The sequence below is a fragment of the Panthera onca genome, chromosome E3 (assembly GCF_046562875.1).
Source record: "Panthera onca isolate mPanOnc1 chromosome E3, mPanOnc1 haplotype 2, whole genome shotgun sequence".
Classification (NCBI taxonomy): Eukaryota; Metazoa; Chordata; class Mammalia; order Carnivora; family Felidae; genus Panthera; species Panthera onca.
Genome location: NC_138354.1, coordinates 33,238,342 through 33,264,006, shown reverse-complemented (window position 1 = coordinate 33,264,006; position 25,665 = coordinate 33,238,342). Strand labels below are relative to the sequence as shown.

Here is a 25,665-nt window from a genome sequence, read left to right as displayed (position 1 = left end):
TAAATAAAAGAGACATTATGTTTTTAAAGTTAAAAATTAACAGGATACTGTCCAACAATTAATTATACACCTGAGGGAAAAACGAATTTGGATTCCTTCCTTCCAGTACATTCTAAAATCAGTTCTAGATGGATTAAAGACTTAAATTGCAAAAGACAGGTCTTTAAAACTTGAGGTAATATAGATGACTTCTCTTTTCCATCCTTATGCTGCAGAACAGTACCACGATTCCAATGATGTGTCAAATGTGGTTTATTTGACAGCAAAGGATTGAAGCACAGGATTCAAGGTTGAAGAGTGTCCGGAGCTCTGGTGATGGGAGGGATCCCCCAATTACAATTTTTTAAGTTTTAATCTACCAGTAATAAATTTCACTAAACCTCTCTACAACATGTAAACTCTAGTTTACCTTTTAGATAGTTACCAGTACTTAAATTCCCTGAGCCCTTTACTGGCAGTGTTACTTATTTTTCTCTAAGCATACTGATACAGAAGTGATTTGTCTCTCTTTAGTGCCCTAAGTTTTATCAACGAGCAAGTTGCAGTTAATGACCCATTTTCTCATGTTTATAAACTTTAAAAATAATTCTGAGCGAGTATTTCTATTATATGCTCACTCAGGCCTGCATTTATATCATATACTTTTATAGTTAACGCAGCCAGGCTACAGGTCCATGTCCCGAGATAACCTATTCGGAAGAAGGCTTCTGTACCTCCAGTGGGCCTTATTATTTCATACATTACCATGGGGGTGGGAAAGGATTTCTCAAGGGAGATTAAACTTTAGCCATAAAAGAAAAAAAGAAAGAAATTTGTCAATATAAAAATTAGGAAGATCCAAGATACTTGTAACTCATTCAACAAATGGTTGACAAAGGATTATTATTCATAATCTATTAAATTTTCTTAATATGTAAATAAGAAAGGACAACCCAGGGCGCCTGAATGGCTCAGTCGGTTAAGCATCCCAATTCTTAGTTTCTGCTCAGGTAATTATTTCGGAGGAGTTTGAGCCCCAGTTTGGGCTCTGTGGGGACAGCATGGAGCCTGCTTGGAATCCTCTCTCTGCCCCTCCCCCACTGACGCTGTCCCTGTCTCAAAAAATATAAATAAGCTTTAGAAAAAACCCAGTCAAAAAAAAAATTAAGATATAACCAGGAATTTTGCAGATAAAGAAAGCTGTATAGCCAATCAACATGAGAAGATGCTAGTAATTAGGGAAATGCAAATAAAGACAGTTGGGATATATATCTATATCCAGGTAGATTGATAAAAATTAAGTCTGGCAATACCAAAGGCTTGAGGGGATTTGGATAGTGGTAACTCTCATATATTGCCCATAGAGATGTAGATTGGTATACCTGCTTTGGAAAATAATTTGTCTATCTTGAAAAGTTGAACATTTGTATATCTTACCTGCTACCCAACAGATCCACTCAAAAAATTTATACAGATATGCCCCCTTGAAACAAGTATTCGTCAGAAAAAGAAAACTGGAAGTGACTCAGATATCTTCATAGAGAAGTAAATAAACAAGTTTTGTTATATTGACCCAATCGGTCATTATAATGCCATTAAAATGTATGAATTATTGCTATATACAATTGTGTGGATGAGTCTGGGATATTCATGAAGGAACAAGTGTTAGAAAACTATAAGTTACTCTAAAGCAAAATTAAACTGTACTGTTTACACATGACATTTACAATGAAACTAACTTACAAAGGGTAATAGAAGTATAAACTCAAAACTTAGGATATAGAATTATCTTAGAATGGGTACCAGGGAGGAGACGTGGTATAGGGAAACTTAAGTAAATGAAAGTTACTGGTAGTACTTGATTGAATGAGTGGTGGGTGGTTCAAAGGTATTCAGTATTTTTTAAGTAATCCCTGCACCCAGGGTGGGGCTTAAACTCACAACCCCGAGATCAAGAGTCACATGCTCTTCTGACTGAGCCAGCCAGGCACCCCAAAAATATTCAGTACTTTCAAATTGTTGTATTTCATAATTAATGGATATTACATGCCTTTTGGATGCATCATATGGAGGGGCATATTTCCCCCAAAGTTTTCAGGGCTTTTCACTATTTTTGGCCTTCTCTAAAGGCCATGAGAAAGGACCATGGCAGTGTATTCACATGGTTGGAAGTTTTTGTAAGATTTTAAAAAATAAGATGCTGTAATCATTTAAGACTACTGTCTCTCTTCATCTTCATTTCCCCTTACCTCTGTGTCACCTGGCAGTAGAACAGCTTCAGGCAGATTGTGATTAAGGATATCCTTAGTGTGGGTTTAATAGAATACATTTGTGGTTCATAGTCACTTTTGAGTGTAGGTAATTATTGCCTGTTGGCCTGATCGTGATGGGAATGTGGTCTTCAGTGCCTAGCACCTGAAATATGTGAGGAGTAAAGAAGCCACAAATTGAAATTTATGAAGCCAGAAGGTAGTCAGGAAGACTTTCCAGTTACCTCATGTTTAAAAATCTAAGTAGAGGATATAGCTCTCATGGATTTCCAATCAAAAGAACTTCTCTCTTTGTTAAAAAAAAATAACATAGCATGTTCAATTAAAACTTCACCATAGGGGCGCCTGGATGGCTCAGTCGGTTAAGTGTCTGACTTCAGCTGAGGTCATGATCTCACAGTTCGTGGGATCAACGAACTGTTCATGGGTTCATTGATGAACCCATGGGTTCAAGCCCCATGTCGGACTCTGCTGACAGCTCAGAGCCTGGAGCCTGCTTCAGATTCTGTGTTTCCCTCTCTCTGCCCATCCCCTGCTTGTGTTCTCTCTCTAAAGCAAATAAACGTTAAAAAAAAAAAAAATTAACCATGCTGGAAGAAAGCCTTGGTTTGATCATTCTTTCTATGGGAAATACTGCAAAAATTATGTTCACAAAGAGGCAGATATTCAGTCATAGAGGCAAAACAGGATCCTATATTGTATCAGGGCCTTGATTAATGAAAGTATACTATTTTTTCTGGATTTTGTGATGTTTATTTATACATTACAGGTTTGTTTTTTTTTTAATTTGAATTTGTTCTGATTTCTTTTTTCTTGCTATTAAATAACTATTCACCTCAACCTTCAGGTCTCACAAATCCTGGAACTGTTCCTGATCATATGAAATAGTGAATAAAAAGGATAAAAGCTTCAGGTAAGAATATAGTTACAAATGACAAAATTACTTAGGTAGTTTTAACTGTGTCGTTTGTTCCTTAAAAAGTCTTAGATTCTTTCAGTTTAATGAGTTCTCTATAGTTTGCTAGATAACTGGTCTACCATGCCCGTATATATTATATATATCTATATTCTTTTGCTTTTATTATGCCTTTGATTGTCACTTGGCAGAGTTCTTTCCTTTAAACCATTTACCTACCTGCAGTTTAGATCAGACTTGATATAGATACTGAGAAACACGAAGATATTTTTCTCTCTTATGTAGATTTTTCTTAAATTATGAGAAATTATTATTATAAAACCTAAATCGGCTTTCTTGTTTGAACTGGCATCACGTTGTGTATCTTTAGCATTTATTTTATACTCCTACTGGGAATTACTCCCGCAGTACCATTTATTTTGGAAATTTGAACATTAGGAAGGCTTTAAGAAGGTGCCATTACGTGGAGAAAATCCAAAATTCTTTGCAAAACATTGAGTTTTGTTTTTATGAAGAAATGCAATTCAGTCTTTAGATTATGTAAAGTATGGCCTGTTTGGATTGTTGACACCAAACTTTAATGGCTACAGCAGTGAAGTAATACCACAAAAAGTGGCCAGATAAAATTATCAGACTTAGTATCAAGTAGAGGCTTACTGGCAATATGAAGTCTGAGTTTTACATAGTTTAGATTTATAGAATAAAATTAAAATTACTTGTACATTTTAATGACAGATGGAAATGGATGTAATTTTCAAGAAAATTACCTGACTCTTCAGAGATAGTCTGAACCTAATTTTAGTACTGCAAATAAATAAGCTTTTGTCTATTAGAGAGAAGTACTTAAACATGGTATTTTAAATTCTAGGATATAAAAGATGGTAAGTCCAGATAGAAGTAAGCGGAAGATACTAAAAGCCAAAAAAACAATGCCTGCAAGTTGCCGGAAGCAAGTAGAAATCCTGAATAAGTCAAAGAATGTCGAAGCACTGAAAACAGCAACTGGGAATAATATATCAAGTGGTAATCAGAATTCAAATACCAGTGTCGTAACTAGCATATATGGACAGTCTGAAAATGCTGCTTCCTTGCTGGACTCTAATAAAAATTCAGTATGCTCGGTGAAAAGTAAAGTTTTGTCTCAGAATGTAATGAAACCACTAGAAACTGTTGATTCAGAAACAAGATCAGAATACACTCAAGAACAAGTTGTGTGCCCTTCCCAAAAGCCAAGTAAAACAATAGAATCTTCTGGGAAACCCTTTACACAAGAGACAAAAGATTCACAAAACACTTCTAAAAATCATTTGGAATGTCAGACAGATGTAACAAGGTCCTGTTTTGAACAACGTGAAGAGGATTGTGATCTGAAATCCATTTGTTGTCCGTCCAGTTTATGCAGTGGTATGGTTCCAATACCAAAATCTACAGTAAACACCTTGGATGATAAGAGAATCGACAAGATCGTTTCCCATTTAGAAACGAACTCCATTTCCGAGTCACATGATAAAAGACAAAGTGACATTTTAAGTTCAGATACCCATTTTGTGCCTTTTGATAAAATACCTAAGTTGGTGAATTCAGTCATCTCCAGTAACTGTCCTGCTGACATGTTGAAAAGTGACGAATCCTGTAGAACCGGTCATTCCAGCGTTTCAAATTGTGACAATGCAGACTCAACGTGGCCATCAGCACTAGACACAGATAGTAATAACAGTAAGTGCATACCTAAGCGTCTTTTGGAGAAATGAGTCATTTTCCTTTTGGGGGATTTTTTTAGCCTCAGATGTAGAAACAGTAGACTACATATAGTCAAGAGAAAGAGTAAATAATGATAATTGTTTTAGAGTATCTTGTTTCTGAACCATTTAGCCTGAGGAGGGGGAAATAGTATTCTCCATATCCAAAGGAAAATAAATTCTGGCAAAGAAGGAATCAGTCGCTTTCCCTTAAGAGTACAAAAAAATCAAAAGGTGGTTTAAGGCAGTTGTTTGGTTTATTTCATCTACATCTCTTTTTTTTTTTAATTTTTTTAATGTTTATTTATTTTTGAGAGACAGCACGAGTGGGGTAGGGGCAGAGGGAGAAAGAGAGACACAGAATCCGAAGCAGGCTCCAGGCTCCGAGTTGTCAGCACAGAGCCCAACGTGGGGCTTGAACTCATGAACTGTGAGCTCGTGACCTGAGTCGAAGTTGGATGCTCATTTGACTGAGCCACCCAGGCATCCCTACATCTTTTCTTATTTTGAAGATTTATTTATTAGGTTAATAAGGAGGCTAGTTGAAAGAGTGTGGTTTTTTTTTAATCATTGGTGAACTCATTTCTTTCCATAGAATTGACCTGGAAATCATATGCCAAGTATAAGCTGATAGGTAATAAGGGTATATACACATGAGCATATACATGTGTGTGCATAGAGTGACAGAGAAACATCAAATAATTAACCAGTGATGTTCTAGAGCTACCAAATCAAATAGCAAAAATAAATTTCGTTAGAAGTAGAATGTTTTTGTAGGTTAATGAAATATAAGAAAAAACCGATTTCGTAGGAGAAATTTTGTGTTCTTGTCTAGGCTTCATAGTGATGATTAAACAAGATGGATTTAAAATTAAAAATAATAATAGTATCACATATTAAAATAGGTCAGACTGCCTAAGTAACTTTATAAAAATACTGTAAGACCACTTAAGTAACTAGAGGATTAAATGCTGTAATTCAGTTTTTGTTGGTGTTAAATAGGCACTAAATAAGGTTGAAGGGAAAGTGCATCTGAGACCAGAACCCTACCTAAAAACCTAAGACAATCATTTTTGGGGGGGGATTAGTTTGTCGGAAGTTTTTATACAATTACATTTGCTAAAAAATGCTGCCTTGGTCACATTTTGGTCACTAGATTAGAGAATTCCCCTGTTTCTTTCCTTAGAAGGAATGTTTTTACCTCTGATCTTTCCATTTCCCCAAGGCCATAATCAAAAGAAGAGGATGTTTTCAGAAAAAAAAGAACATGTTAAGCGCATGAAAACTTCAGAGCAAATTGATGAAAATATTTGTGTAGCTCTGGAAAAGCAAACAGCATTGCTGGAACAGGTAAAATATCAGGGCATATATATTTGCTTCAGAAACTTCTGATTAATAAAAAATGGTAAAAGTTACTTGATCTCCACAATGACGTATAGTACAGGTGACTTTCACTTGGTGCAAAGGTGGTACGTGAAAACGGAATCAACAGATGGAGGTATCCGGGAAAAGATCATTGTTTACTTTACCGTCTCTAATTAATCGAACATAGCCCTATGCAGAGCAACCTGGGGAATCACATGGAGGTAGAGTGCTGTAGTAGAAAGAGAATGGCCTTTTTAGTCATATTACATTTAAATTTCCTTGAAAGACACTGCATGACCTTAAGCTTTGCTGGATCTCTTTTGTCCTGGTCATGGGGTTCTCTGATCTGCAGCTACAGCTGTTGGTATACCTTGTCACAATTGACCACTTCATAGACTCCGACAACCCAGAAGTCTCCATCACAAAGTACAGTTGCATTCAGTTTTACTTGCCCTGATTTCCAGGTTTACACAGAAATGTTGCATTGTCTGACCATTTGCTGCATAGCATCATCAAGTGCACGTTTTGCTTTCATTTTTGCCCCTTTTTATTTCATCGTACTACAGTTTCCTACGTCTGATCAACTCTGAGTTTAAGTGTAATGAGCTTTAATTTTAATAAAAAAGGTCCTCATTACAGGACCTATTATAACAATCATATTTTACGGTTTTACTACCACTGGAATTGTTCACCCAAAAGTCATTATGTGGTAGATTAATGTCTGTCAACTATAATGGACCACAAAGCCCCAAGCCAAACTATCCTGCTGTTTCAGGAACAAAAACACTATTCTAAAAGAGACCATTACAGTTATATGGTTATGTATTATATGAATATATATTCACATAATAAATAAATGGAAACCTTATTGAAAGACTCATGCAGAACCAGCCTGAAAGCCAATCAGCAGTTTTTCCCTTTCCTCCTAGTCTTTTCTTCCAGGAAGACCAAAGGAAACTCTAATATGTACATAACTCTATTATTTGCAGGAGGGGGGTAGCAAAATTATGGTAAGCATAGATCTAGCTTACGAAAAAGGTCGCAGATTCCAGCTGTGTCTTACTTCGGTGGTTAGTAGCTGAATTTAGAAAGAAGTTCTTTTTTTTTTTTTAATGGGTTTTTTTTGTTTTTGTTTTTGTTTTTGAGAGAGAGTGTAGGAGGGGCAGAGAGAGAGGCAGACACAGAATCCCAAGCAGGCTCCAGACCCTAAGCTGTCAGCACAGAGCCTGACACGGGGTTCGAACTCAAGAGGTGTGAGAACGTGACCTCAGCCGAAGTCGGACACTCAACTGACTGAGCCACCCAGGTGCCCCTAGAAATAAGTTCTGATAGGGACATATAAAGACAAAATTTAATCTTTGTATCATTTTGGTTTCACTGGCAGGGGAAGATTACAATTTTCATTCATTATTGTTATCTGTCTCACAAAATACTTGGTCTGAGTTGACACAGAAAATGGTCCTTCCAAGTGAGGTTTAAGGAATGCAGTCTGTTTTGTTTTGTCAGCCCCCCCGCCAAAAGTTTTCTTGCACATTCTTCGGAAATATCTTGGGTTTCAACTAATTACTATCTTTTTACCTATCTCTAAACAGCTAGCTTTCCATCCCTTGATATTTTAATTCCTGTTCAAACAGTTAACTCTCTAAACCATACCTATTTATTTTTCTTGTTTGATTCCCAGAATAGGTCCTACCATTCTGACATCGTTCTTCCCTGAGAGAGTCCCAGAGCTGTTGACTCTTCTCTCTCGAGATTCTGTAAGGATCTTGGCCTCACTGATTTCAATTAAATTATTGAAGTGGAGGGGTTTTTCTTCTAAAGTCCAAGTTATTCATCTACCTATAGATAAGTGGAGTTCCTCATCCTAGGAAGTTGGGGCAGATTGGAAATGCATAATTGCCAGTCTTTCTCCAAGCTCTAGGCTACTTTGACTGCCATCTGCAAATTGTACCTAGGATTTGCATCTGATACCATACTTTTGGACACATTACCATCAGCACAAGACATTTATGAGGTATTTGGTCGAAGTTATTACATCTTCCTTGTTCTTCAGGAACATCACCACTAAACGAGAACAAATGTCCCCTCTAACCAAGAGTAATCACCCGTAGGTGGGCAGTTAGTCCTTTTAAACAACCAAGTTTTAGGAGTAGGCCTCCATCTGAATCACCAGGAATACTTGCTTGGTTAAATTGTGGTTTTTACTGGGCTCACTAATAGTTGAAGACTGTTGTTTGAGGCTCCTTTTTTCTCACACTTACCTGAGAATTCCTCATGGTGCCTGTTAATTATACAGCTTTCCAGGCCTTTTTCCAGGAAGTTCTGGTTGGTGAATTCAGGGTAGGGCTTAGGAATCTGTGATGTTAACAAATGTCCCATAATGGTTCTTCGTCACCAGGGAAGGTTCGCAAATACTGTGTGGCCTCCACTTGTTAGCAAAACGCTATTTCCATATTCAAAACATTTAGATAGTTTCTCCAAGATTCATCTCAGTATGAGCTTTACATATTGACCCCAGCCATTGAACTGGCAAGTATGCAGTAACCCATAAAAACCACACATGGGTAACAGGTAACACCCGACAGTAAAAAATAGTATGTTTTTCTGAGCACTTATTTATATAATATACTTATTTTGAGTACTTACTAGTTTAATCAAATACTTAAAAGTTTGAAAGTGAAAATGACAGTCGTGCCTAATACTGAGAAAACCACTGAAGAAATGTTAAGCATTACAGAAAAAATCAAGTAGATGATAATGTTGAAGAGTAAGAACAGTTGGAAATGTGAAGGAAAAAGCTTAGGAATAATCAAATAAAATTGCTGAATATGAGAAATCATCCAGGTGATACCAGTATAAAAGAGTTAACATAGAAGCTTTGTGTTCCAATTTCAGACACCAAGAAACAAGAATTTATGGGGAAAAATACAAATATTACCAATAAATATCTTAAGTGTATCATGATAGGTTTTGTTATTAAGAGAGACTACTTACTGTGTTAGGAAAGTGGCTTACAGGAGGTTACAGGTTCAAAAAGGTACAGTGGATGTTTCTGAATATATGGCTCGACAGAGCTTTTCATAGCCGTGGGCATTGAGATTAATTATACTCCCTGAAAATAGGCCAGTCTGTTTTCTAAAAAACAGCCAGACAATGAAATGCATTAATGTTTCGTGTGATAGCTACTACAGACTGTTAGGATAGCATGTTTTATGCCAAACGGCATTAGTCACTACCTAATTGTTCCTGGCCTCTTTCAGTTTTAACAGTAGGAAAGTCACCCCCTAAAAAAACCTATGCAAGTAAAGTGGATTATGTTGCATATTTATTTCCTTTATGCCAATTCACTATTTTCTATTTTATGGAGCTCTTTCACATATTAACCTTTCGTATTATAAAAATCCTATGAGGATCATTTGTTCAGCATTGTATTATCTATCCCTATGTGGACAAAGAAAATGAAGCCGAGAGATATTGTGACTTCCCAAAGGTCATGTAGCTTGTTAATGACTGGGCCAAGGCTCAGACTTCCATAATTTGCTTCAGATTTACTACAGACCAACGAACCATGTTCATTGGGCTCTGGTTTTCAGATAGGTAGAGATCCTTTTTATGGAATACAGGTTTCAGTTATGCTTATTAAAAAATATAAATGGGGGCGCCTGGGTGGCTCAGTCGGTTAAGCGTCCGACTTCGGCTCAGGTCACGATCTCACAGTTCGCGGGTTCGAGCCCCGCGTCAGGCTCTGGGCTGACCGCTCGGAGCCTGGAGCCTGCTTGGGATTCTGTGTCTCCCTCTCTCTCACCCCTCCCCTGCTCACGCTCTCTTGCTCTGTCTCTCAAAAATGAATAAACGTTAAAAAATATATATATAAATGGGATATAGGCTTTTACCTTTCCTTTAATATATATTATGGAATTCAGCTGAAACTACAGGAAACTAAAATTAGCACTGGGAGACGACATTTAATTTTTTCTAACCTCTCCATAGATGGTGTGTCTTGCTGAATTTGATATTCGAACTTCTATAAAACTTACTCATACAGTCATATACATAGAAACATAAAAATATGAAAAAAAAAGTATATTTTATTGGTTACAGTAAATCCAAAAAAGAGCAAAGATGTTTTGAAGGGGTAGAAAATAAAATTGTTTTTCAACTTGAAACATGGGGTGTTTGGGTTTTTTTTTTTTTAATTCTAGGTCAAACATTTGATTCGACAGGAGATCTATAGTGTAAATTACAAACTATTTGATAACAAACTGAAAGAACTGACTGAACGCATTGGGAGGACACAGTGCAGGAATAAACATGAAGCAGTAGCTGATGAACTCTTCGTAAGTTTCTAATTTCATCTGACTTAATTTGGAAGTGGAATATAGTGATATTTTACCTGTTAGGAAACGGAAACAATAAAGAAGACCCAAGTCTGATCCTTGACCACAAGCATTATGTACTATACCAGAGGCGATAGAATCTATTAGCAATATTGGCCCTTGTGAGATACTTTTAGAAATACTATTCTGTGCTATTCTGTTGTCAGTAATTCTGTGTCGATTGACCTAATACATAGGCAGTTGTGTTTTTTTTAATTCAAAACATATTCTGTATTAGAGCTCCTACAGCCTGTTTCAAACTGTCTCGGGGGTTTTGTTTGGTTCTACTTTTCTAAGGTTACTTGCTGATTGGTGTTTGTACCGACATGAGTGTTACTGTGGCTCAGTTAGAAGTTTGGGGTTTTTATCTTCCATTCTTAAATGGTATATCAGCATCAAACATGATTTAAATCTTTGCTTATATAAGAATTTCTCATTTACTTGGGTGGCTACCTAAGTGTTAGAAGACCACTTTGGCAAATACATAGTTTTCCCTTCATCTCTATATATTATTTAGTACTCTGGTTTCATATTTGTTTTCCTCTTTTTCTTCTAGGCGAAAATATCCAAACTTCAAAGACGCATTAAAACAGTATTGCAAACTCAAAAGAATTGCTTGGAACCAAATGTATTAACCAATAACACAGCCTGTAAGGTTGGTATAAACATATAGGAGTTTTAATTACCTCACTGACCCACATTACAGGTAGTTGGATTTTAAGAAAGGAAATGTCGGCTTTAAAGACAATACATCTGTTTTTGGAATGTTCCTATGATGCTGTCTCTGGAGAAGATAGTCTGCAGAGTATCCTCCAAATGCCACTTATATTTCTTTCATCAAGTGAGTGGAGAGGTAAAAAATAAAGTAAAATAAAGTGAGTAGAGAGGTGATTTGTGATTACCTAGACTGCTCCCATCCCCACCATTTTATCATGATAAAGAATTTAAAACACACACTACAGCAAAGTTGAAAAAATTTAACAGTGAACACTTGTATACATGGCATCTAAATTCTACCTTTACTATTTTTATGTGTTGATTTTTGTCATATATCTGTCAATCCATTCATCTCCTAAGCCATCTTTATATTTGGTGCATTCCTAAATACTAACCTGTTTTGTAGCAGAATATATTTCCAAAATATTTCAGCAAGGGTATCATTGGAGTTTGGCATCTGTTTATATTTTTTATATAAAATTGGAATCTAATCTTCAATGTACGTTCACTGAGTTTTTTTCTTGTAGTGTCTTTATTTTCTTTGGTATCGTATTTATGGTAGCTAGCCTCAGTACATGAATTGGGAAACATTCCTACCCCTGTTTCCTGGAGGTTTGTGGTAAAGTTTTTGTTACTGCCTTAAATGTTTGATAGAATCCATCTCTGAAGACTCTCTGGGCGAGAGCCTTTTTTATAGGGAGACTTTTTCTCGAAATGCAACTCTTTAATAGGCACGGGGAAATTCACATTTTTCTCTTTGATCTCGTGTCGTTTTGTAAGTTACCTTCACAAGGAATGTGACCATTTTATCTAAGTTGTTGAATGTGTTGACAAATGATTGACAAAATTTTCTTGTCCCCTTTTTTTTTTTAAATATTTTTTTATGTTTCTTTCTTTTTGAGAGAGAGAGAGATAGAGCATGAGCAGGGAAGGGGCAGAGAGAGAGGGAGACACAGAACCCGAAGCAGGCTCCAGGCCCTGAGCTGTCAGCACAGAGGCTGACATGGGGCTTGAACCCACAAAACAGTGAGATCATGCCCTGAGCCAAAATCAGGAGTCTGACGCTTAACCCATTGACCCACCCAGGGGCCCCAACTAACACAGATATTTTAACTACTGCAAGTTCTCAGGGCACCTGGGTAGCTCAGTTGACTTAAGTGTCCAACTCCAGCTCAGGTCATGATCTCACCACTGCTTGTGAGTTCGAGCCCCACATCAAACTCAACGCTGTCAGCAAGTTCTCTCTCTCTCTGTCCCTCTCTCTCCCCCACCCTCAAAATAAATAAACTTAAAAAAAAAAATACTGTAAGTTCTCAACCAAAGCATGTACTAAGTACTTCAGCTTCCAAGTTTTAAACAAAACTCACCAACTGGAAGAACAAGTTGGAAATTTGATTTATTTCTGGTTTTCACTTATTATTAGAAGTATAATGAAAGTAAAAATTTGCTTATTAAAGTTTAAGGTTTCTGAGTTCCTATAACATAGTCTGATAGGAATAAAACGTTGTATAAGTACTTAGGTATTTATTTTTCTTTTCCACGCAAGCTAACAAGTTCATTTGTTACTATCATTTTTATCTCCTAGAAGTATTTTTAAAATTCATTTTGGCAGAGAAACTGCAATGATTGTCATTAGCCATCGAAATACATATAACTTAACGTATGTTTTGCCATATGTATTCGGGAATATCTTGAGAACATTTTCCAGGTGAAAGTTTAACTAGTAGTTGTGTGTGGAAGAATACAAGTGGTAACACTCCACTCCCTTTCAGTGCTTTCCCCTCACCCAATTAACAGGTTACAAATTCAGAGACGAATTTGGATAAGAGCCCAGAGTCAGTCAGTAGTCCAGATAAAAGAAAGACTTCGGTGAACTCTGAATCTGCTAACCCTTCACAAAATGCGAGTGAAAAGATTAATTTATCAAGGAAACATGATGCTGTTTCTGAAAGGTAGGCATTTCTATAAAAATGCATACTTAACTAAGTAGATGCTCGTAAACCTATGTTTCTCAAGCGTAAAACAGCTTAAATGTTCACATTCATTCTTGTCTGTTGTGAAGGAGTGGAATCGGTTATCCGGGGCTTTTATCGTTGTTTTACATGGTGGTTTTTACTAAATATGGGCACCTGAATGGCTCAGTCGGTAGAACATGTGACCTTTGATCGCTGGGTAGTGGGTTCAAGCTCCACATTGGGAGTAGGGTTTACTTAAAAAGAAAAACAGTACTAAGTCAAGTTTAGAATTGACTAGGGGATTGGGTTTTCCCTTATGCTGTGTTCCAGCTTTGGTATGGGGACCAGAGTGGTCACTTGATCACTCCTGTGGTTTTTGTTCTACACACGGAAAAGTCAAGGTCCTGTGAAACAGTGGCTTACAAAAATTACAGAGAAGACTGAGGCTAGGAAAGTAAGAGTGGAGAAGAAGTGCCTGAAATTATTAGTTTCTTAGAGGTTGAAAGCAGTGTCATGGCAACTTCAAATTAGAGTGAACAGACTAACTTCCTTGTCTAAAAAAAGCATCCAAGGGGAGCCTGGGTGGCTCAGTCAGTTAAGCATCCGACTTCAGCTCAGGTCATGATCTCACAGTTCGTGAGTTCGAGCCCCGCATTGGGCTCTGTACTGACAGCTCAGAGCCTGGATCCTGCTTTGGATTCCGTGTCTCTCTCTCTCTCTGTCTCTGTCTCTGTCTCTCTCTCTCTCTCTCTCTCTCTCTGCCCTGCTCATGCTCTGTCTCTCTCTCTCAAAAATGAATAAACTTAAAAAAAAAAAAAAGCATCCAAGACCTGGAACCCCTGATCTAGTCTAAAAGATTTGGGGCTGGTAGGGAAGAAATCATTAGGTTTAACAAAGAAACACGATTACTGATTCCAGCCTAGATAGATGATGGGGGGAGGGGCATTTTAGTGAATTCTTTTCTTTGGTGATTTTGAACAGTTTTGGAGCTTTATAATACTATTTATTTATTCTTAACATAAACTCCTTAAAATGTCCTCAGGTTTTACTTTTATATGTTAAATTATACTCCAGCTTTTAAAAAGAGAAAAATATATAACCAAAAATAAATAAAGGATGGCCATTATTTGAAGAACAACACCCTTTCCCCAGATAACTGCGCATACCCAAGGAGGCAGCAAAAGAAGGAGAAGCATCCCAAATCTACACCATTTGCAGTAGATTCTTGGTACTTGGGAATTTACATGCAGTTTTGACTCCTCGGAAGAAACCCTAACGTTCCTAATATTCCTAATATTCATTTTAGTTTTGAGCCAGGAAGCTGCTATGAAGAAAGCATTTATTTAGTTTATGAAGGCAGGAGTCCCATTTCATCGAGTCTTTGTTGTTACCACTTCTTTTTTTCTTTTCAATTTTTTAAAAATTATTTTGAGAGAGAGAGTGTGAGCAGGGTAGGGGCAGAGAGAGAGCAAGAGAGAGGATCCTAAGCAGGCTCTGCACAGTCAGTGCACAGAGCCGCACACAGGGCTAGAACCCACGAAACTGCCAGATCATGACCTGAGCCGACATCGGCCGCTTAATCGACTGAGCCACCCGGGCGTCCCTGTTGTTACTACCTCTTAATGTGTGTGCTGAAACTCATCATGTGACTAAGAAGAAAAATAAAATGCTAGTGATAGAAGTTGAAAAGTGAAGACCCCATGAAAATAGCATTTTGTAGACCAATATTGCAAATTTGTCAGTGGCTTTATCTGATAAGAACAATCTACCTTATGCTCTGTCATGAAGAATCTGCCATTTATGTAACTTGTCCTAGGCAACCATGCTAACAAGTGTGTATAACTTGACCTGGATGGATGGATTCAGTGGTGAGTTTTAAAAACACCGAAGAAAGAAACAACACCGGTGTTAAACTCTTCCAAAGAACAAAAAAAGAGGAAATACTTGAGTTCATTTTATGAGACTAGATACTACAATCTAGCACAATTCTGATACAAAGTCAATTTTAACATTTTACAGAAATGGAAACCTACAGTCCACTTTTACCCACAAAACAGACACAGGTATCCTAAACAAGACACTAGTAAGCCGAGTCCAATAATCTATAAAAGTTGAGTTTGTCACAGCAATGCTGCCAGGTTGGTTCAACAATAAAAAAAATCAGCGAATGTAATTTGCCAGGACAAGAATCATTGTTAACTCAAAATAGAGGTCGGATTTGACAAAATACCTGTTGATGATTAAAAACCAAATTCCTGGCAAACTTGGAATAGGGAGGTAACATCCTTAATCTGATAAAGAATATCTACAAAAACCGTAAAACAGATCTGATGGTGAAATATTGGAAGTATTTCCTTTAAGATATAAAATAGAAGGATGCCTGCGGTCATCACTTTAACCTTCTACTGGATCTCTTGGCTAAAGGAAGAAAAAGAAGTCAAAATATAGAGGGTTTAAAAAGAAGGAAGAAATATTATTGCTATCCTTGGATGATTAGTGTAGGATTATAATGTAGGAAATGCAACATAACTTACAGATACATTATTAGGATTACTAAGAGGTTAGCAACATTGCCAATCTCAAATGTGTAAGAAATCAGTTATATTCCTGTATACCTGATACAAACAATTAGGGAATTATAAGATATTTTTTAAAGATACCACACCAATACAGTAGCACCAAATACAGCCATTAGCTAAGCTAGGAATACATTCAATAAGACATGTAATAACTGAAGAAAATGAACAAAACTTCCAGAGATTTTAAGAAAAATTCAGTGGAGAAATGTACTATGTTTATGGGTTGCCCAATGCAGTATTTATAGAATGTTCTCACTTTTGTTGAAATTAATTTATGGAGTGCAATTCCAATCAGTTCCCCAGTGTGTAATTTTGTGGAACTTGACAAGATGATTTGATTTCTAAAATGTGTGCATAAATGCAGTAGATTAAGAAACCCAAGATGTCCATCAACTAGAGAAACACAAAGGAAGGAGTTTGCCATCAGATGTCAGGACACTACTAAACTGGAGTAATGAGGATAATGTGATACGAGTGATAGACAAATGGAGAATCCTTAAACCTATGCATATATATATATATATGTATGTGTGTGTATATGTACGTAGGTATATATATATATATATATATATATATATATATGATCAGTGATGGAGAATGTATGGCACATCATCTGGGACATGAGGGACTTAGTAAATACTGCAGTTACTTTGCTACTCTTGTTGAGGGAAATATGAAAGAAATTGGATCCCTATATCAGACTATACATAAAAATCAATCTCATGTGGATTAGGAACTAAATAACGAAAGGAGAATTATAAAGCTTTTAGAAGGTAATATAGAATGTCTCCATGAACTTCAGATAAGGAAAGATTTCTTAAGACACAAATACCTTTGCAATAAGCGAAAAAATTGATCACATTAAATCTTTTTTTTTTTTATTTACCACATTCAAATTCGAAACTTCTTCTCTCAAGGCACTATAATTTTAGTGAGAAGACAAGCCATCAAGGTGAAGAAGACATATGCAGCACATAGAACCTATTGAGGACTAGTACCCAGAGTATATATATAAAAGAGTTTCAGTGAGTAAAAGCCAGATAATACAAAAGGAAAATGGGCAAAAGACTTGTATGTGTATTTCACAAAAGAGGAATTCCAAATGACCAATAAACATATGAAAAGGTGCTCATTTTCATTAGTAATCAGGGAAATGCAAATTAAAGCCACAATGAGCTGTCATTTCATATCAGGTAAGGAAAAGTAAAACGTTGACAAATCCAACAACACCAGATGTATTGGAGAGGCTTTGAAATAAAGGGAACTGACTCTGTTTAAAATTTTGTTGTTAGAAGAGCAAATTGGTATAATGCTTTAGAAAAAATTTGGCATTATCTAGGAATATTGAAGATCTGACCATCATTTGACCTCACGTTCCTATCCTTTGAAACATGCCCTTTAAATGTGCAATAGGATATATGCAGAGGAACATTTATTAGCATTTTCCATACTAGTCAAAAACGAGAAGGAAAAAAAGCCCATCTACACTTGAAGTGAATAAATTACAGTAAATCCGCACAGTGGAATTCTGTACGTTAGTGGAAAGGGAGGAACTGCAGTCACATGCAACTGAGTTACTCCCGTAAAAACATTGAATGGTTCGATTCTGTTCAAATGAATGTCAAAAATAGCCAGAAAAATAGAAGTACATTATGTAGGAATTCAAGGCTAGATGGTGAATCTAAAGAATAAAACAAAGAAATTAGCACTACAAATGCTATTTATGGAGATTTATAATACAGGATAGAGGCACGTGGGTTTCTGAAATGCTGATCATATAAAATATATTTACCTGAGCGGTGGTTACATGGGTGCTAGCTTTTTAATTATTAAATTAAACATGTGGTTTAAACCCAATTTGAAAATAGTTGCCTATTTATTAGAAAATCTAGATTTATGTTTAATGTAATCTTACTGAAATACGTGGGTTCAGAACTACAGTCTTTCTTCTGTTCTCTTTCATTCCATCTGTTTTATGCTCCTTCTCCCTTGTCTATGTCTGTGTGTTGGTCGCTGTTTTAGCCTTTTGAATCAATCTTGTTTTCCTCTTTCCCCATTACCTTGTTAATTACACATCTTCATTGTTCTTTTAGAAATTGCCCTAAAGATCAGATTTGGATCCTTGACTCTAGTAATCAGAATCTCATATGATTTGCTACCTCTGCCATTTTGTAGGCAGTGCTTGACCTTAGAACCCTGTAACTCCATTTACTGCTCTCACTCCATCTTTTGTGTTTTCACACATTTTCATTTTACATTACAGTTGACACTCGAATAATGCAGCATCGACCCCACGCACAAAACTTCACACATAACTTTTGACTCCCCAAAAATGTTAACTACTAATAGCCTACTGTTAACTGGAAGCCTTACTTACATTTTTTTTTTTTTTTAATTTTTTTTTTCAACGTTTTTTATTTTATTTTTGGGACAGAGAGAGACAGAGCATGAACAGGGGAGGGGCAGAGAGAAAGGGAGACACAGAATCGGAAACAGGCTCCAGGCTCCGAGCCATCAGCCCAGAGCCTGACGCGGGGCTCGAACTCACGGACCGTGAGATCGTGACCTGGCTGAAGTCGGACGCTTAACCGACTGCACCACCCAGGCGCCCCAAGTCCTCTGTATTTTAAATCTCACAAGACAATATCACTGTTGTTTCTTTTTAATATTTTTATTTATTTTTGAGACAGAGGCAGACCATGAGCAGGGGAGGGACAGAGAGAGAGGGAGACACAGAATCTCAAGCAGGCTCCAGGCTCTGAGCTGTCAGCACAGAGCCCGACATGGGGCTCGAACTCATGGACTGTGAGATTATGCCCTGAGTGGAAGTCGGATGCTTCACCGACTGAACCACCCAGGCGCCTGGTATCACTGCTTTGTTACAGTCATTACTCAGAGTTACCCACATATTTACCACTCCTGTTGCTCTTCATTTCTTCCTGTATTTCTGTCTTTCGATCTGCGGTAATTTTCTGTCTGCCTGAAGAACTTTGTTCTTTGTTATTTCTTTTTTTAGTTTTGCTCAAGATAAATTTTGTCAGGTTTTTTTGGTTTGGAAACAATGCCATTCTGTCTTTTTTTTTTTTTAAGTTTATTTATTTGAGAGAGAGAGAGAGAGACAGAGCGCAAGTGGGGGAGGAGCAGAGAGGGAGAAAGAGAGAGAATCCCAAGCAGACTCCACATAGCACAGAGCCCGATGTGGGGCTCGAACTCATAAATTATGAGATCAAGACCTAAGCAGAAGTCAGATGCTTAACTGAGCAGAAATCAGATGCTTATCTGACTGAGCCACCTGGGTGCCCTCATTTTGTCTATATTTTTAAAGACTATTTTAACATAGGTATTGACTTGTAGGTAGTTATTTGCTTTCAGAACTTTCAACATGTCTTTACCTCTGACTTCTACCATCTCTGTTGAAAAGTTAGCTTCAGTCTGATTGTTGTTTCTTCAAAGATTGTGTCTGTATTTCTGCTTTTAAGATATCCTACTTACCTTTGGTTTTCATTAGTGCACTATGATGCTAGTTGTGGGGGCTTGGGTTTAGTGTTTGGTTTTTAATTTATCTCGATTGGGACTCACCGTTTTCATGAATCTGGTTTTATGTCTTCCACTATCTTTGGAAAAATCTTGGCCATTGTCTCTTCAGATATTCCTTCGGCACCATTCCATCTCTTCTCCCCTCCGGTATTTCAATTACTTGCTTCTCTGTAGCCGCCATGTCTTCTGTTCTCCAGGCTTCAGTCTGGATATTTCCTATTGACCTATTTTCCAGTTTATTAATCCTCTCTTCAGCTGGAGCCTGCTTGGATTCCCTCTCTCCCTCTCTCTGTGCTCCTCTCCCACTTGTGCTCTTTCTCAAAAATAAATAAATAAACAAACAAACAAACATTAAAAAAAAAAAAAAAAAAAACAGCCATCACTGGTGTCAGTCAGTAGAACAGTTTTATAAAAGTCACATGTCTTTGAATGGTCATGGGATTCCAATCTTCAGTGTGCAGATACACAGATTAGCTTCTCAGGGTAAGTATTAACAGTTTATATACACACACAAACAGACACACTTTTCTACATGCATATATATATACACACACATTTATATAAATAATTTTTAAAAATTAAGTTAATTGACATAATGCCCACTGAAAACTACAAAAGATAAATGTATAGCTTGGCAAATGTATAGCTTAGAAAATAAAAACATTTTGTAACTATCTCTTGGGTCAAACCAGTGCCATCCATTCTGCCTCATGCCTCACTCCTAATCACCAATCCTACTCCTACCAGAGTGACCTAAGTAACACTATCTGAACTTTTAACCTAAGTTTTTGGTTGGTTTTCACCTTTATAGAAATGGAGTCAGACTCAGGGAACACTTTGGTGTCTTGCCTCTTTTGTCCAACATTATATGTTGTGAGGCTCATCCATGCTCCACTGAGCAGCAATGATGTGTTCGTTCTCTTTTCTGTATAATGTTCATCATACGAATATACCTCAGTTTACTTATTCGTGGGCACCTGGTTTGTTTGCAGATTGGGGAAATTATGAGTAGTGCTGTTATGAACATTCCTTTACATGTGTTTTGGTGAATGTACGTACACACATTTCTGTTGCCTGGAAATGGAATTGGTAGGTCCTAGAGTATATATGTACTTTCAGGTTTAATAGATATTACCAAACACTTTACCAGGGAAAGCATACCAAAGCTGTATTTCCATTAGAAAGGATAATGAGGTGGTTGTTCTCCCATATCCTTGCCATCACTTGATATTCTCTTTTTTGCTTCGCCACACTGGTATGTTGATAACACCACGTATTGGTTTTGAATTTGTATTTCCTTCTAATAATGTAGTGAAGTACAAGTTATGGTTGTGAGCCATTCTAATACCTTTTATGAAGTTTCTCTAAGACTTTTGCATGTTTTCCCTTTGAGTTGCCTGTCTTACGTTTTTTGTCAGATATGTTTACAATGAATACCTTTTTCTAGTCCCAAGTCCTTCCACTTTCTTTCTTTTTTTTTTTTTTTAACGTTTTTATTTATTTTTGAGACAGAGAGAGACAGAGCATGAATGGGGGAGGGGCAGAGAGAGAGGGAGACACAGAATCGGAAGCAGGCTCCAGGCTCTGAGCTGTCAGCCCAGAGCCCGACGCGGGGCTCGAACTCACAGACCACGAGATCACGACCTGAGCCGAAGTCGGCCGCCCAACCGACTGAGCCACCCAGGCGCCCCTTCCACTTTCTTAATAGTGTCTTTATATGAATTGACTTGTTAGTTTCAGTGTAGTCTTTTTTTTCCATAGTTTCTGCTTTTCTGATGAATGTTCCATCTGGCTTTAACTATATCTCTGTCTTTCCTCACTATTCTTAAAAGTATTAATTATAGTTTTTTTAATGTCCTTGTGTTAAAACTGCAGCATCCACATCATCTGTGTAACTGTTGCTGTTGCTGTTCTGTCAGTTTCTGGTCATTTGATTCTGTTTTTTGGCACACTTGATAATTTCTGAAAAATTGGTGAGGCTCTGGAATGATATACTGTACACAAGGTTCATTCTGTCCTCTGGCAGAGTAGGGCCTGGTCACCTAAGCTCCTCAGAGAATGGTATAAATTTAGGCTTGTTGTGAATGTGGCAAGGTTCCTTCTACCTTTCATTCACTCTGGCTCTTAAGACATAACACTATGTTTTGTTTTGTTTTGTATGGAACAAACATATGTGAAACTTAAAAAAAACAAAACAAAACAAAAAACCTAGCCCTCCATGGATTCCTGGCTGAAAGCTTGGAGCATTCACTAGGTCCCTCCACTTTAGTGGGTCTCAAATTGCAATCTTTACCGCCCCAGCCCAGTGAAAAAGCCAAAAATTCCACTCTGCTTTTTAAAGTCTTCTGCTTGGTTTCTTAGACTCCTAAAATAGCACTGTACTGTATTTGGGTTGCCTAGGTGGCTCAGTTGGAGGGGCATGTGACTTACAGTTTTCAAGCCCCAACATGGGGATAGAGATTACCTAAATAAATAAACTTAAAAAAAATACTAGAAATACTTTACAAATGTTAAATGAAGAATTTTGAGATTGATAAAGAGATTTTGACTCTGGTGTAATGAACATCTGAAAAGAATTGCTTATGGTTAAGCAACAAAATAAGTATAGTTATCAATCTTTCAACCATATGATCACTATTACTAGTAGAAAGAAATACATACAAAACAGTTTTGTTAGAGACCAAAAGTGGATAGAAGATTAAAATGTTCTTAATCAAATTTCGATCTAAACATTTGTTTTTATTTACTGAACTTAGAAATGATGGCTATTAGACTCTCTTATTGATAAATTTGGGGAAAAATTATTGAATTAAATCTGCTTTAAAATGTGCATTTAAACCAGTTGATTTCACAAAACTAAAGGGAGCATGTAGGAAATGTTCACTTCTGTCCATGAAGTATTAATTACTACAGGAATTGTTCTTTGATTGTCAACAAACAGAAAACCAAACTAAAAAAGAAAAAGAATTGTGTTCAGAAATGTTCAACAGGGATCATAAGACTGTGTTCCCTGGGGAAAGGGAAGCACCTGAAATGTACCCTACAGTGTTCAAGCTTACTGCCCAGAGGCATTTCGCAGGTTGAAAGACAGGGGCAGGAAGAGCCCAAACAGCCTACAGGTCTTGCTACATTTATTTATTTATTTTTACATGTTTATTGTCTATTTTGAGAGAGAGTGAGCAGGGGAGGGACAGAGGGGGAGAGAGAAAGCATCCCAAGCAGGTTCCATGCTGTCAGCACAGAGCCCAACATGGGGCTCAGGTCACAGATTGTGAGATTGTGACCTGAGCTGAAACCAAGAACCCAATGTTTAACCTACTGAGCCACCCAGGTACACCTGAGATCTTGCTACATTTAGATCAGAGACTTGGAAGTCTGAGTTGGCTAGAATTGTGAGGCAGAACAGTGATGAAAAGAAACTGCGTAAAGATAGAGGTCTGATGACTTGCAAAGGCACCCTCTTGAGTTATTATTTGAATACAGATCTTTACGTGCAAAGGATGAAACTTCAAGGGGCTGGGAAAAGAACCACTGAAAAGAAGAAGACCAAACATTTCTTGGGTATTGTACAGGGTAGGAACATTTTGCTTTCCCTCTGGCTACAATGAAGAAACTTAAAGGATGAACACCAGGTAGAGTCTTGAGGTGGGCATGCTATAGTGGGGCTGGCTTCATCCTCAAAACTGCAGTGGACCTACTCCCAAAAAACTGAAAGGACACCAAGGATGAAACTAATCCTGAGTATTTAACTGCATGCCGGAATCAAGTCCAGCATTCTTTGAAAGAATGAAATGTCATCCATCACTCAACAGTGTAAATTTTACAATGTCTGGCACCTTTAACGGGGATGCAGAGTAGCCAAAAATATAATTCATAGCAAGGAGAAAACTGAAATGATAGAAACAGACCTGGAAACAGTATGTTTGATGGACAACCACAATATGAAACAGCTATTAACCTGTATAGCGTTCATGTCCTACGATAGAAAGGAAGATGGAGGATGTAAAAAACAACAACAAAAACACCCAAGTTGAACTTCTAGAGGTGAAAAACACAGTAAATGCAGAGTACACTGATTAGGATTAAGAACAGAAGAGAGAATTACTCATTTAAAAAACAGTGGAATAGTACTAGAAACTGTTCAGACAAAAGCATGGGGAGGTAAAAGACTAACAGAGAAAAAAATGAACAGAGCATCAGAGACCTTTGGAACATATACACTTTATTGTGTGAGAGAGAAAGAGAGTGTATGCAGGCGGGGAGAGGGGCAGAGAGAGGGAGACAGAGAATCCCACACAGGCTCCGCACCGTCAGCACAGAGCCCTATACGGGGCTCGATCCCAGGAACCTGAAAGATCATGACCTGAGCTGAAATCAAGAGTTGGACACTCAACCAAATGAGCCATCCAGGCGCCCCAGTGACAAGATCTTAAAAGCAGCCAGAAAGAAAAGACTCCTTATATAGAAAGGAACAAAAAAAGTAAGATAAGGAGATTTCTTGCTGTGCACTATGCAAACTAGAAGGCATTTCTAAAGCATTGGAATGAAGACATCTCTAAAGCATTGAAAGAAAAATGACCCATTAGAATTTTTACACTCCTGTGAAAACACCTTTCAGACATGTAGGGGGAAACAGACATTTTCCCACGAAAAAAAGGTGAATATAGGGGGGTGGAGAATATATCAGCAGCAGACCTGCACTGCAAGAAATGTTAAAGGAAGTTCTGTAGGCAGAAGGAAAACAAAACCAAATGGAAATGTGGATCTATGCAAAGGTAAAGAGATGCAGAGTGCTGGATATTGTAAATATGTGGGTAATGTAAAGTATTTTTCTGTGTTTCCATATAGGGTATATATGCGTGTATATAGTATACTGTTCCTCTATATTACATGGTGTGTGTGTGTGTGTATGTATATGTGTGTATATATGTTATATAAGTCCTGTTTAATACAGTGTTTCTGCATACAGGCCACAGATAGTTGGAATTTCAAATTTAAAATCCATCCTATTTACAATAATGTCAAAGAATATGATATACATAGGGCTAAGATTACTAAAATATCTGTAAGACCTAATTTCAAAACTACAAAGAAGATACCAGGTTTGTGATCCAGCATGCAGAGAGTCGTCACTCCATTCTAACGACAGGTAAAAAAGCTGAACAAATTGAAAAATCAACAGCTCTTCTTAGAACCACTAGAGAAGAAGTAAGGTCACAGAGCAACGTTCTCCCCCCACCCCCCCAATGGAGAGGACAACAGGCAGAAATAGTCATCACGACATCCAGGAACGAGAGCAGAAGACTCCGTGGGAACCAGTCCCAGGGTAGGAAAACCTAAACTGTAATTGCTGGAGGCTCAGTGTAGACAAATCAAGAGTTAGCAACTCCAGGTGGGGCTTTGCCAGGGCCTCACGGTGAACACTGGAGAGAAATCCCCTCGTGCTTATAGAGGCGGGTAGTGAAAGGAAGCTTCTAAAGTACACCAGAGCACTGTGTTCTTAACAAGGCCTGTCCTAGAGAGAAACTGTTACCAGAACTTAACCTACCTGGGGGAAAGGAAATGTCCAGTTCCCGCTCCCTCTGGCCTTCCATCTGGAGGAAGTAAATACGCAACTCCACCTGCTCCAGCCATCCTGTCCCGCCTGAACGGTGTCGGGGACTGAGAAGCACTGGTGAAGTCCACACTCCAAGGGCACAGGCTTACTTAAAAGCTGAGAGCTAATCACAGGACCAGTAGAAGCTTCCCCTCCCTACCCCGTCTCATTAATGCATTACCAATGACTTTTTATCATAGTTCCTTTCACCCAGTATATCATGTCCCCCTTTCAACAACAACGAAATATCACAAGACATACTAAAAGGCAAGAAACACGATTTGAAGAGACTTAAGCATCAGAAGCAGAGTCAGAAATGTTCAAATTATCAGACTAGGAATTTTGAAAAATTACCACTTTGCTAAGGGCTTTAATGAAAAAAAAGGGTAGAAAAAAATGCAAGAACAGGTAGATAATGTAAGCAGAGAACCGGAAATTTTATGAAAAAGAAGTGCTTGAGATCCAAACAGCAACAAGAATGCCTTTGATGGGCTTATTAGAATAGACATCGCTGAGGAAAGCTTCACTGAGCTTGAGAATGACAATAGAAGCTTGAAAACAGAAAAGCAAAGAGAAAAAGACAACAGAAATCTCCAAGAAGTTGGGACAACTACAAACGAAGGCACATAAGCAAAA

The 25,665-nt window shown here is 37.5% G+C and overlaps 1 protein-coding gene across 7 annotated transcripts in view; it reads left to right on the top strand.

Annotated features, from left to right (window-relative positions):
- Nucleotides 1–25,665, top strand: part of ATF7IP2 (activating transcription factor 7 interacting protein 2) — a 59,706-nt gene that overhangs the window by 9,512 nt on the left and 24,529 nt on the right. For 6 of the 7 annotated variants that reach the window (XM_078439878.2, XM_078439880.2, XM_078439879.2 and 3 more), the window contains 6 exons: nucleotides 3,097–3,162; nucleotides 4,034–4,881; nucleotides 6,130–6,254; nucleotides 10,472–10,606; nucleotides 11,202–11,300; nucleotides 13,160–13,314. In XM_078439878.2, the coding sequence (XP_078296004.1) occupies nucleotides 4,044–4,881; nucleotides 6,130–6,254; nucleotides 10,472–10,606; nucleotides 11,202–11,300; nucleotides 13,160–13,314 (1,352 nt within the window). In that variant the 5' untranslated portion in view covers nucleotides 3,097–3,162; nucleotides 4,034–4,043. The remainder of the gene's footprint in view (nucleotides 1–3,096; nucleotides 3,163–4,033; nucleotides 4,882–6,129; nucleotides 6,255–10,471; nucleotides 10,607–11,201; nucleotides 11,301–13,159; nucleotides 13,315–25,665) is intronic. The other variant, XM_078439881.2, reaches the window with a different exon arrangement.